Source organism: Pelodiscus sinensis, chromosome 3 (genome assembly GCF_049634645.1).
Source record: "Pelodiscus sinensis isolate JC-2024 chromosome 3, ASM4963464v1, whole genome shotgun sequence".
NCBI lineage: Eukaryota > Metazoa > Chordata > Testudines > Trionychidae > Pelodiscus > Pelodiscus sinensis.
In genome coordinates, this window is record NC_134713.1 from 178150751 (window position 1) to 178164850 (window position 14100).

General features: G+C 43.3%; 2 protein-coding genes across 16 annotated transcripts in view; one reads left to right on the forward strand and one right to left on the reverse strand.

The window, feature by feature from the left end:
• The window catches only part of VRK2 (VRK serine/threonine kinase 2), a 94241-nt gene extending 92504 nt beyond the window's left edge, over window positions 1–1737 (forward strand). For 9 of the 13 annotated variants that reach the window (XM_075925512.1, XM_075925517.1, XM_025184190.2 and 6 more), the window contains one exon: window positions 1339–1737. In XM_075925512.1, the coding sequence (XP_075781627.1) occupies window positions 1339–1581 (243 nt within the window). In that variant the 3' untranslated portion in view covers window positions 1582–1737. The remainder of the gene's footprint in view (window positions 1–1338) is intronic. The other 4 variants (XR_012902994.1, XM_075925519.1, XM_075925516.1 and 1 more) reach the window with 2 other exon arrangements.
• Window positions 1550–14100, reverse strand: part of FANCL (FA complementation group L) — an 81105-nt gene continuing 68554 nt past the window's right edge. For 2 of the 3 annotated variants that reach the window (XM_075925524.1, XM_075925523.1), the window contains 3 exons: window positions 2740–2856; window positions 2089–2160; window positions 1550–1686 (listed from right to left, as the gene is read on the reverse strand). In XM_075925524.1, coding sequence (XP_075781639.1) covers window positions 1651–1686; window positions 2089–2160; window positions 2740–2856 — 225 coding nt within the window. In that variant the 3' untranslated portion in view covers window positions 1550–1650. Of the gene's footprint in view, window positions 1687–2088; window positions 2161–2739; window positions 2857–6900; window positions 7042–14100 lie in introns of those variants that run through there. The other variant, XM_075925525.1, reaches the window with a different exon arrangement.

Here is a 14100-nt window from a genome sequence, read left to right on the forward strand (position 1 = left end):
TGTGGGTGCAGGAATCAGTTCAGAGGTGAAGATCAAAGCAGGACAAAAGAGCCATAAAGTTGATTCTTCTGGAAATTAAAAACCATCTACATCTATGAGGAATCCCCGAGTTATGCGGATCCGTACTTACGTCGGATCCGTACTTACGAACGGGGCTTTTCTCGCCCCGGAGGACGCGCCGCGGTCCCGCCGCCCGCATCCTCCGGGGTGAGAAAAGCTGCTCTGCCTCTCCCTGGTCTTCTGGGCATCTGGATGGTCCCGCCGCCCGCGTCCTCTGCGGCTTTGCTCTGCATCTCCTTGGTCTGCTGGGCCCCCCCCAGCAGACCATGGAGATGCAGAGCAAAGCCGCGGAGGACCCTGGCGGCGGCACCGCAGGGCGTCTCGGTCCCGCCGCCCATGTCTCCATGGTCTGCTGGGGGGCGCAGCTAGTGTGCTCTCCCCCCCCCACCCCCCCAGCAGACCCTGTGGTAGAGCAGCTGGGGCGCTGCCGATTGGTCCCGCAGCGCCGCTCCTCGGCACTACTGGACCAACCCGGCAGCACCCCAGCTGCTCTGCCCCAGGCGTCCCCAAGTCAGCCGCTGCTGAAACTGACCAGCGGCTGACTACAGGAAGCCCGAGGCAGAGTTGCCCCAGGTGTCCCCAAGTCAGCTGCTGTTGAAACTGATCAGCGGCTGATTCCAGGAAGCCCCGGGGCAGAGAAACTCTGCCTCGGGCTTCCTGTAGTCAGCCGCTGGTCAGTTTCAGCAGCAGCTGAATCTGGACGCCAGTTCCGACTTAAGTACAAATTCAACTTAAGTACAAACCTACAGTCCCTATCTTGTACGTAACCCGGGGACTGCCTGTATTATGGAGACTTGAAATGAAATCTAAATAAACAACAAATTTGACAATCAATTTTAAAATGCGTATATAGTAGTTTATTAGCAATAACATTGTAAATGTTTATGTATTTTCAATGTTGACGACAACGATAAAGGTATTAGAACATTTTAGATGTTGCTATTAAACATGATTTTTTCCCATAAGACTTTAGCCTACATTATAAAACCAAACACACATTAATTTGTAGATAGGACCACTGCTGCATTTGTATGTTTAATCAAGTTTTGAATGCTAGCTGCCTGACAGAATGTTCAGAAAAACCTAGAGGCATTAAATCTCTACTCCTAGTAGCTCAGCATATTACTCGGAAAGCTTGCTGAAAGCTTGTCAGAATTTGTTCTTTCATTGTAGTTCTTTGGTATTTAGTGCAACAGAATATTTTAATCTTTGTTATTCTGATTCAGATTTCCGCTCAGTTTAACACTGGAAACATTTGTATATTTTTCCCCCTTGCAGGAAAACCCCGTAAGACAACTACACAGGCACTGTCCCCAAACCGATTACTGGGAAGATAACAAGGAACAACAACAAAACAGGCTTACATATTCTCCGCTATCTTTGCAAGAACGTAGTAGAGATTTTAGTAGTTTTTCTGTGTCCAGAACTTTAAAGCTTGCATTTACTGAAGAGAGGTATCGATACAGTATGGCCATACTTGTACTTCTGATATTAATATTCCTTGCATTGTGTTTTCTTTGATGTCACCATTTAAAATGTCTTCAAGTTTACGTGAAGTGTCATTCGGTCAGAGTTGTATACGGTTTTTTTTCAAAGTTTCTTCATAGACATTTTCACTGAGATTGGCTTTAAAAAGATGTTCAATAAAAACGTCAACATCTGGAGTGTACAAAGCTACATGTGGGTTAAACTATTTTTATTTGGTTGTTTTTACTTTAAGAATTACACATGCTTTCCAAAACCAGTCCTTTCATAGAATAATATTAAAAATTGTAGGAAAATTAAATACCCTGTATCTTTCATAATAAAGGATTCTGATACAGGTTTAATATCTAGACATTGTAACATCTTTTAGTAACACCTTCCTTTAATTTTTACAGTGTAATAAAATATAAAACTCACAAGATTTTAATCAAATTAACATTTACTATCTGCTGGTCTTATTTTTTCTACTTTTCCTAAGCTCCAGTACTGTATGTACTTTATTCAATTATACATTTCCATTAGACTTTCAAAATATTTCCTTACCTTGTTACAATATGGACATTCACCAAAGATGACATTAAAACTCTGTCTGCTAGAAGGAAGACCTTGTAACCACTGCAAGATAAGAGAATGAATTTTATGCCCATTTTAGCAATGACCTGTCTGAAGTTAATAAACAGTGCTCTTCATAGTATCTGATAAATCTCTGATTTGTAGTGGTTTCATACTGCATTGGAGCATGCAATTTAGCTGGATTTGTTTTCTGTATAATCTACCTATAAAGATTAACTGGCTTTACATACTGAAAGTACTCTAAAGTGATCCTCTCTGACTTCCTCCACACTTCCTTCTGAGATTTTCAGAGCAGTATTATTAAATAACTCTAGTTTTGTAGCACCTAGAAGCCCATCTGGATGGAGACTCACTGATTTAGACCTTGTACACACACAATAAAGCAGGTTCCTTGCATTCCTTAAGACATTATTTAAGACATAAGTGAGTCATGGGAGAGAACACGAGGGAAGTAGCAATAAGGTCATGTAATTAAGAAGTCTTAGTGGTTCTGCTTTACCAGACACCTAACTAGCTGCTTATTTCTATTGTGTCCATAATATTGTCACACAAATACAGTCGCCCGTTATCTGGGATCCATGAATTAGAGCCAAGTGGATTTGTCATAAATAAAAATTTTACCTCAAACAAGCAAGCCTGGTGGAAAGGTTGCCCACATCGGGAATCGCTACACACTTGGTCTGGAAGAGCACCATCAAGTCGATAAGCATAACAGATACCACAGTCCATAGTGAAATCCTTACAAATACAAAACAAAGTGATTTCAGACAAGTTAATGAATGTACAAAATAAGTTCTTGGAATTGAAAGGAGGAAAAAATGAAATATTACTTTTAAATTATGTATTTCTTCCATTAAAAATCCATTTTACCTATTCCAAGATTAGAATTCAGCTAACAGATGTGATCATCTTCTCACCACTCTATATCCTGCCATGTTGTACAAGCATCCATCATCTTTGTCTTTGTAAAGTGAAATTAAGATCTACCTGCAGACCATCTCTAAGGCAATCCATCCATTGCTTCCTCAGGATCTTTCTTACTAAAGATTCACCTATCATTCACCTTTCTCGACCATCCCACATTGGTGTTGGTGAAATGGCCCTTGTGATCCACCAGTGCCTGCAGCACTATTAAGAAGTACTCCGGTTTAATGTATTCCATGGCAAGGTGATTGGGGGCCAAGAAGAGGATGAAAGTTCCATCTATTGCCCCACCTTGACAAAGCTATCCACTATGGTTTCCATGTTTCCCAGAGTCACAACCCTTCGGAGAAGAATGGTATTGATTGCCTTGACTATTTGCATAACAATAGCACCCACTGTAGATTTCCCTACTCCAAACTGATACCCAGCTAACTGGTAGCTTCTCCATGGTCAGACAGAGCAGGTCTCTTTTCGGTATTCTTGCACTTCAGGACAGGGGAAAGCTATTCACAAAGTTTGATGAAAACTGGCCTTGTTCATTCGGAAATTTTGCAACTACTACTGATCATCCCATATCTGCATCACATCGTGGTTCCACCAGTCTGTGCCTGTTTCACAGCACCAGAACCGGCATTCCACTATGTCAGTAGGATTTGAATGCTAACTGAGGTTCCATTTCACTCAATGCAAGGACTTGCCTGCACAGCATGTGTGTGGGACCCTGAGATTCTTCATCCTCTTCTTGGAATGCCATGCTAACTATGCCATTAGGTGCATCAAGATAGACATCACCATCACAATGTTTTGATGTAGATCTATGCTCCCACTGATATGGTGTCTACATGGGCAACTAGGGCCAAAAAGGGCACGAAAAGACTTTCTCATTGATTTCAATCAAGGAGGAGGGAGTAGAAGAGTGCATTATGGGACACTGATGCCATGAACCCATAACCACCCACTGTAGTTTTGGTCCCAGCGTGCACCAGGAGCATAACCCAGAATGCAAAGTGGTGCAGGCACTATGGGTGGTACTGGGACCCTTTGCTGGCCCAAAGGACAACAGGGCTCCATTACCACTAGTATAACATGCTGACAGTTGAGGAAGTACCGTCCTTCAGATGCTGCCTTAAAGGCCTCTGAATTCCTTGAGGAAGAAGGGAGGAACCAGAAGTGAAAGCTCCTACTCACTTCTCATCATGGTCAGTAGATGAGATGGTAATGCCCTCTCCACCATCTATAGCAGATGACTTTAAGATGATCCAGGACTTGGCATGGAGGACATGATGTGTCTATGTTGTACTACAAGCAGGTGGACAGTCTACATTCCTCTGCCTCCTTCAGAGTTGCCTTCCCTACTAATGAGGCTCTTTCCTCACATCTATGGGTACGTCTAGACTACATGCCTCTGGCGACAGAGGCATGTAGATTAGACTACTAGGCATAGGAAAATGAAGCGGCGATTTAAACAATCGCCGCTTCATTTACATTTACATGGCTGCCGCGCTGAGCCGATCAGCTGTTTGTCGGCTCAGCGCGGTAGCCTGGACGCGCGGGGGTCGACATCAAAGGCATTCGTCGACCACCCAGGTATGCCTCATCCCAGGAGGCATACCTGGGTGGTCAACAAATGCCTTTGATGTCGACCTCCGCACGTCCAGACTACCGCGCTGAGCTGACAAACAGCTGATCGGCTCAGCGCGGCAGCCATGTAAATATAAATGAAGCGGCGATTGTTTAAATCGCCGCTTCATTTTCCTATGCCTAGTAGTCTAATCTACATGCCTCTGTCGCCAGAGGCATGTAGTCTAGACGTACTTATTCACAACACTCCTGTTAATGTAGCCAAGAAACATGTCTGCTGCTGCTGCTTCTGCATTTTTTACTCATGTTTAACTTGTGGTCCACTATGACCTCTATATCTCCTTCTGCAGTACTCCTTCCTAGACAATCACTTCCCTTTCCATATGTGTGAAACTGATTGTTCCTTCCTAAGTGGAGTACTTATTAAGCTTCATCCTATTTACCTCAGACCATTTCTCTAGTTTTTCCAGATCATTTTGAATTTTGACCCTATCCTCCAAAGCAGTTGCAACCCCTCCCAGCTTGGTATCATCTGCCAACTTAATAATCGTACTCTCTATGCCAATATCTAAATCATTGATGAAGATATTGAAGAGTCCCAGTCCCAAAACAGACCCACTTGTTATACCCATCCAGCAGGATGGTGAACCGTTAATAACTACTCTCAGAGCAGTTATCCAGCCAGTTATGCACCCACTTTATAGTAGCCCAGCTAAGCTGTATTTGCATAGTTTATTGGTAAGAAGATCATGAGTCCATATCAAATGCCTTACTAAAGTCTAAATATAGCATATCTACCACTTCTCCCTTATCCACAAAGCTTGTTATTCTATCGAAGAAAGCTATCAGATTGGTTTGACATGACCTGTTCTTTACAAATCCATGCTGACTGTTACTTATCAGCCTATTATCTTCCAGATATTTGCAGATGAATTCCTTAATTACTTGCTCCATTATCTTTCCTGGCACAGAAGTTAAACTGATAGGTCTGTAGTTTCCTGCATTGTTCTTATTTCCCTTTTTATAGATGGACACTATATTTGCCCCTTTTCCAGTCTTCTGGAATCTCTCCCATCTTCCATGATTTTTCAAAGATGATAGCTAAAAGTTCAGATACCTCCTCTATCAGCTCCTTGAGTATTCGAGGATGCATTTCATCAGGCCCTGATGACTTGCAGACATCTAACTCTTAAAATAATGTTTAACTTTATTTATTTTATCTTCTGAACCTATCCCATTTCCATTAGCATTCACTATGTTAGGCATTTCATCATCAGACTTCTTGGTAAAGACCAAAACAAAGAAGTCATTAAGCACCTCTGCCATTTCCAAGTTTCCTGTTGTTTCTCCCTCCTCACTGATCAGTGTGCCCTACCCTCTCTTTGGTCTTCCTCTTGCTTCTAATATATTTATAGAATGCCTTCCCTTTATGTCTTTAGCTAGTTTGAGATTGTTTTGCGCCTTTGCCTTTCTAATCTTGCCCCTGCTTACCTGTATTGTTTGCTTATATTCATCCTTTACAGTTTTATCTAGTTTCCACTTCTTCTGACGACTCCTTTTTGATTTTTAGATCATGCAAGATCTCCTAGTCAAGTCAAGGCCGTCTTTTGCCATACTTTCTATCTTTCCTACTCAACAGAATACTTTACATTTGGGCCCTTAATAAGGTTTTACTAAGAGCTCCAGGAGAGTGGTGAACCAATGCTGGAGGGGCCAGGATCAGAGCAGCCCTGTAGTTTGCCACGTCTTGAGGAGGACTCTGTGTATGAGAAAGGGGAAAAGGTGTATAGCAGGTGCAATGCCTAGGGTACCTGAAATGCATTTCCTATGAAAGGGGAAAAGGTGTATAGCAGGTGCAATGCCTAGGGTACCTGAAATGCATTTCCTATGGGCCCTAGGCTATCATTTAGGAATGAGCAAAACAGCAGACACTTCCTGTTGCCTTTCATTGTGAAGAGGTCTAGGTGCAGATAACATATAAAAGATGCCACGTGTAATAGATGCCTAAACCTAGTCTGCTCTGAGAGAGAACTTGTGAGTTTAAAAAGAATGTCTGCCAGCGTATCCTGAGGTTCCCAGAAGATATGTGAATGGAATGTTGAACACAAAGCTCCCACAGTAGCAGGGCTTCCTGGCATAAGGGAGAGGAACGAGCACCACCTTATTTGTATAAAATACCACTGCTGTGTTGTCTCTCAGGATTGAAACACACCTGCCTTGTACATATGGACTAGGAACATCTAGCACGCTAGATGGATTGCCCTTAGTTCCCTGACATTAATGTGCAACAATAACTCTCCCTGAGACCACATACCTTGTGTCCTCAAGTTGCCAATGTGCACTACCCAGCCCAGCACTAATGCATCCATCGCGAGCTGAACCAATGGTGAACAGCACTCCACTCCACACTACCTCCTCCTGCAGCAAGCAGGTCAAGGAATCCATGATGTGGGGAGGAAAGGTGATGAGCACATTTGTGAATACAAGCAAGCCAAGCCTGTAGAGGGGCCAGCCTGAGTTGGCATGTTGCACAATGTATGTGCGTACCGCCATGCAGCCCAACAGTTTCATATAATTTCTGGCTGTCGTGATAGGGGATAAGTGCAGCCATTCTACTGATATGAACCTGGGCCTTAGGTGAGAGGCCCCGGCTTAGGTCATGTCCAAAGACGCGCCCACAAACTCTATCCACTGCTTGGGGATAACAGTGGACATGGCCTCGTTCAACGCGCGCCCCAATCCAAGGAATGCAGCTCACACCAATTCCATGTGTTCCAACACCTGACTTTCTTATGGGCCCTTGATAAGCCAGTCATCCAGATTCAGAAAGCATTAGGTCCAGGTGTTTATGCAGCTACAACTCCCATAAATAGGCCAAATGGGAGCATTGCAAACTGATAGGAGGCATGGACAAACTGGAGGAATTGTTTGTGAGCAGGAATGATCAATATATGAAAATACTTGACTTTTAGATAGAGGACAGCGTACTAGTCCCCAGGATTGAGGAAGGGGATGATGGAAGCCAAGTTATCATTCTTAACTTTGTCTTTCTCATAAAAGTGTTGAGACCGCTGAGGTTCAGTATGGGCTGAAGCCCCACTTTGGCTTTTGGGATTAGGAAATATTGGGAGTAAAGCCAATTACCACTAAACTCTGGAGGAACCTCCTCTATTGCTCCTAGTGCAAGGAGAGACTGCACCTCCTGCTTGAGAAATTGCTCATGAGTGGGATCTCTGCAGAGGATGGGAAAGGAGGGTGGGAAGGAGCAGAATGGGATAGACTATCTTGCTCTCACCTTGTCTAGAACACAACAGAGGACTAACTAAGAAAAAACTAAGGAGGCGTTGCCACATATGCTTAGTAGCCTTGTGGAAGGCAGGGAACAGCACACATGCAGACAAAAAGTTCTTTGATCATCAGCACAGGAACTAAGTACTGTTCCTTTGGGTACTCTACTCAGAGAAACTGTACTATTATCTGGAAAACCTTTTGTCCCTGCTAAGCTGATCTATCTACATAATTAGGGTTCAAAATCATCCCGCTCTAACAGAATAATTCAATTTGCCACCTTACTAGTACTCTTGAACTTCCTCCCCATTTAATGTTGATGCCTGTAAATAATCACCAGGGTAGATAAAAATAAATGATTTTTTTTTAAATCTGATTTTATTTAAATCTAGTATTTTGATAAACTGCTTTCAGAGGAAAAACGTATCTAAAGATATTGTGTCTAAAGTTACAAACTAACACAGCTACCCCTCTGAGACCAATCTAATGACGGTTTTTAATTAAGATACATTATAGCTCAAAGATATCTCATCATCAAATAGGGATTATAAATTCTATTCTATAGTGTGAGACAATATACCGTATATACTCGAGTATAAGCCGAGTTTTTCAGCACATTTTTTGTGCTGAAAAATGCCCCCCTCAGCTTATACTCGAGTCAGCGTCTCGAGAACTGAGGCGGGCGGGCTCAGCGCGTCTCTGCCGCCGGCCGGGTCTAGCCGCGTGAGCCCGGAGCTCCGGCCCCGGTAACCGAGGCGCTCGGGGCGGGGGGCGCTGCCGGGAGCGGGCTGGGCTCCGTGTGTCGGGGGCCGTCGCGCGGGGTGCTCGGAGCCTCTGCCGGTCGCTTGGGTTGCGGGTGCGCCCGCAGGTGCTGCTCGGAGCCAGTGGCCTCGCCCCGGGGCCGCCGGCAGGGAGGCTCGGGGAGCAGCCGAGAGGGGCTCTGGCCTGGGAAAGGTCCCTTCAGGGGCTCATTGGATTGGTGGGAGGACTTTGAGGACTGTGTTGTGATCTTCTAATATTTAACATTATTTATTTATTTATTTCCCCTACCAAGAAATCTTAAGCACTTGCACTGAATTTGTCCTAAAAGGTAAAACCCTGCATGTAAAGTTTATTGTCCAGTGAGATCTATTGAGCTAAGGTTGTTGTACTTTTAAAGTTACGGTATTTTTGATACCATATTGTTTTTGTTGACCCCCTTTTCCACTTACAGAGCTAGGTTATTGTTTTTCTTTGAAATAAATATTCATGTAATTTTATTGGTATCTATCTTCATTTTTTACATTTACCAGTAGCTGCCTCATTTCCTACCCTAGGCTTATACTCGAGTCAATATTTTTTCCCAGTTCTTTGTGGTAAAATTAGGTGCCTCGGCTTATAGTCGGGTCGGCTTATACTCGAGTATATACGGTATTCATGTTTAAGAAAAGTTTTATAAATGAGTTCTAATAGTTCATGGATTAGGGATCAAATCTTATGATGTTCCAGAGGCTTCTGTACAGATTATTTAGGTTAATATTTGTATCTACCCTGTGGGACTCAGTCTAGATGATACCATAAAATATCCTTAGTTTTGCAGTTCTCAAACTCTGGTTTTGTGTCTCCAGTGATAGGATGCTTGCTAACAAAAATGTTTTTAAATAAATAAATAATATATAGAAGTGAGAAACAACAGACCTCAATGCTATTGTCTCTCAGCAAATTTATGTACTGAGTATCAATCCCTTACCTCTTTCAAAGTGCAAAGTAAATAGAAGATTTGAGTCAGAATAGATCTGGACAAGAAGAAGTCTGGGGATAAATGTGAGAAGGGAGATCTAGGCAGCAGAAACAAAAAAGTGAAACTGTTTGAGTAGCATATTCCAGAAGTCATGAGGTCTGAGTGTAGCCTCATTGATTGGAAATCTACCATACTATCCTCTCACTGGAAGGGAAAACCTATAATGGCAGCAGGCCGTAAAAGAGACCCAGTGTGGGAATATTTTAATGATGTTCCTATATCTGTGGGTAAGATAGGCATGCATGGAAATGTAGACAGGGCAACAAAGAAATTCAAGGCCTGGCTGTCCAAATGAAACATCACGAGATGTATTCCTTCTCAGGAGGAAGGAAGCGTCATTGAAAATAATGAAAGGAACACTTCTGAATATGCAGGATCTTCAGGTTTGTAAACTTTATTTCATACTTATTTCTTAAGGATTGCCTGCCTGCATTCTGGACTATTCTTGAATTCTCAAGTTTGAGCATAAAATATAGCTGTTATTCTATGGTACTATCATTTTTGATGCAGTTGTGATAAAAATAAATAGCTGGAATAGGCAGAGAGCTTCACCCTCAAAGTAGTACTGCATCTCAGTGAATGCAATGAATAATACTAAATCAGCAGTATAGTAATAATTAACTGTCCTCAACAGACAGGATTCTGAAGACTATCCACTTTCAAGATCACCCTTTTCTATATTTTCAAAGTTATCTGCCAACGATAGCATTTCAGTCACATCGTGTATGTCACATAGCCACAGTGGCACAAAAAAAAAAAGGCTAGAGAGTAAAATTGTTAACCCGAGTTTTGGTGGCTGGAACGATGTCTACAATGATTTTGTTGTATGTGCTTATGTGACAACAGAAGGAAGAAGTGTATCAATTGTTTCTGTAAGCAAGACATAAGGACATGAACACGTAGCAGAATATTTACAAGAAGTAGCAGTAAAAGGAACAACAAACTGAAAAAAATTCAAATGTGTAATATACGGCTTGGTAACAGACAATGCTGCAAATGTATCCAAGATGAGAAGGAATTTTTAGAAGAGAGTCCTAAGCTAATAACATATGGTTGCTGTTCTCATTTGATGCACCTACGAGCCAAAGACTTCAGTGTTCCAGAAATCAAAGCTAGCGTTGAAATTGCAAAATACTTTTGCAGCAGCTGCTCTGAAAAAAAGTGGGAGGAGCAAAGCTAACTCTTCTACAAGATATGCAATGGAACTCAGTAGTGGACTGTTTTAGGCACTATATGAAGAACTGGCTTAATCTGGTGACCATTTGTGAACAAAACTGTGAAAAAGTAGATGGCACTATCACAGTCAAAGTTCTTAACAATGGACTTTAGGGAAATGTTGAACACACGCTGAGTACTCTGAAGCCTATATCTGTAGCCTTGGGAAAAAAATACAAGGAAATAGCTGTTTTATTGCTGAGGCAGTTGAAATTTGGAAGGAATTGAGTGAGATTTTTTAAAAAAAGAAATATGCAATTGACAGAGTTAAATTACAAGCATTCAAAAGAAAACCCATGGGACAAGCACTATCTCCAGTTAATTTTCCTTCAAATATTCTCAATACTCGGTACCAGGGTCAAACCTTAACTGCTGAAGAAGAGGAGTTGGCTATGACCTGGGCATCCAGCAATCATCCTTCCATAATTCCAACTACAAAAAGGGTGAACCATTCAAGAAATATGTTTGCTGATGTTGTTTTAAAGAAAGTCATACCAGTGAACTGGTGGAAATCACTTAATCACTTGCATTCAGAGACTGTTAAAGTTATAATCTCACTTCTAACAGTAACTACTTCTGGTATAGAAAGAATATTTTCTTCCTTTGGACTAATACGTTCCAAATTGAGAAATTGTTTGGGGCCTGAAAAAGCAAGAAAGCTTATTTTCTTTTCTAGACTATGAACAAACAGGAAAATGACAATAAAGGTGACGGAGTTAGCAATAGAAGCCAATATTTTAAGTTTCTCATGTTGACCTGAATGATATATTTGATTTCATTTTGGAGGGGTTTTTTTTAATTTATTTTAGTTAAACGTAATGTAAACAAAAATAAACCTGATTTTAAAACCTGAATGTTCAACTAAACTAAAAAATTAATATGCTTGTTTTGTTATACTATTGTGTTTGCTGTTGAAGAAAAAAAATCCAGAATACATAACATTGTTATTTTAGTTAAATAAATTAAATGTATATTTGGTGGTATTCTCCTCTTAAGAACGGGAAATATTTGAAAATCCTCCAAATTTTAATGATGAACCTGTTGAATTAGATATAGTGTGTCTCCTATGACTTCAATCACCTTTGTTAAATTAAATAATCAAAAAATCATTAATTTTCTTATATAGCTGTAAAACTAATCTGTAAAATTTTCAAAATAAATCACCATTTAAAAATGTAAAGCGTGTACCTTCTAAAAATGAAACCTACATCTTATCAGTTGCGAAGAATATGCACTAAGGTTACAACAAGCAACAAGAATGCACTTTTATGTAGAAAACCATGATTAAATCGAGTCTTCCTGACTAGTGATTTAATCAAATCAAATCCACCTTGTTAATCACCTTAATACTGTGGAGACCATAGGAAAATGTTAAGTGTTTGTTAATAAGCTAACAGTTGTTGCTTGATATTCAGAAGCTTTGTTTAGAAGTCATTAATCCAATCAAATCTGATGCTTATTTTTGTTGGCAGTTATAAGGTGACAACTGCACTTTCATCAGCCTATACCAGAGGAGCTTAAACTTTTTGGCCCAAGGGCCACATCAGGGTATAGAAATTGTACTGAGGGTCATGAATACTCCTAAAATTGAGATTGGGATCATAGGCGTGCACACGGGTGTGCCGGGTGTGCCCAGGTAAACCCTAATGTCTCAGGATGGCTAGCCCGAGCCATTTTTGCGCCCTGGGCCCCACCCAGCCTGGCAGCCCAGCAGCACGGCATGGCGGACCTGAGGTGCCCGGGAACGCCCTCGCCCAGCATGGCAGCACTGCGCAGCACCTCTGAGGCGTCTGGGGGCGCCCCAGCCCGGCAGCAGGGCACAGCCCCCTTGAGGTGCCCAGGAGCGCCACCGCCTGGCACGGCGCGGCGCCCTTGAGGCGCCTGGGAGCGCCCCCGCCTGGCACGGCAGCCCTTAGGCACCCTGGGCTAGGGCCCAGCCAGCCTGTAGCTTGGGCTGGCTCTGACTCCAGCCCCGCAAATAGAAAGGCAGAAGCCGAAGGTAAGGTAAGGGAGGGAATGGGAGGAGAAGGGAGAAAAAAGAGAAAGGGGTAGGAGAAGAAGGGGCTTGTGCTGAGGGGAGGGGGCAGGTCAGGAGAAGAAAGGAGAAGACACCAAGGGGCAGGGTGCAAGAGAGACAAATGCCAGGGGGCCAAGTGCAGAATGAGGAAAAGGGAAGGAGGGGAGGTGTCAGTGGGAGGGGGGAAAGGGTGATGCTGGGAGAGGAGAGGGGAAGGGCATTGGGGATTAGAGGGGGAAGGGAAAGGTGCTGGGAAAAGGCTTGAAAGAAGGGGTGGGCATGAGGAAGGCAGGGATGGAGCAAGGCATGTGTGAGGGCATGGGCTTGAGGGGAATGGGGGCAGATGGTGGTGAGGGGGTGAGCACCAGGGGGAAAGGGGGAAGCACCAGGAGGATGCAGGGCTAAGGGAAGGTGCAGGTGTCACGGGATTCTGAGGGTGAAGCAGAATGGCAGACACCTGTAGGAGAGGACCAGCACCAGAAGAGAGAGGCAGGGCAGGTGTGTAGAGGGAGGTGTTAAGAGAGGGGATGAGGAGGGGTAACTCACATGATCAGAGTGGGGCTACTGGAGGAGTGGGCACAGGGGGGAGAGAAGGGCTGGTGGAGGGGGGCTGGTCTCAGGAGGGCTGAGGGCAGTGAGAAGGGCAGAAGTCAGGACAGTAGAAGAGGATGAGGGGTTGGGGGGCAGCAGGCAACGGGAGCTGATGGAGCAAGGGGAAGAGACTTGGCAGCAGAGGGAAAAGGTAAAGGTTTATGAGATATTTATTAATAACTTGGGTGCTACAATGGCACATCCAAACAAGCCACATGAACTCAGTACTGGTGCACAAGACAAAATTCATTCTGCTCATGGGAGGAAACTGAGGGAACACTTCCCCCAGCCTCTGTGCCCCCAAGTTAATGTCACACACATTGGGTTAATGCAATTGCAGGATAGTTGTGTGAGGGGGGTTTGGTGGGGGCCAAATTAATCCCTGTTGGTAGGAGGATGGTGGGAAAAGTCCTTGGGGGGGGGTCACATGACACCTTTTACTTCTGGTTATGTGCCCATCGTGCCCCCAGTGTTACCTCTAGAGGTGTGGCCAATGGGGGTCTGGGGCATGGTTAACGGGTTGGGGTGTGGCTAATGGGGGTCAAAGTACATTTTAAAAAAATTCTTTGGGTGCACATCCTAATGA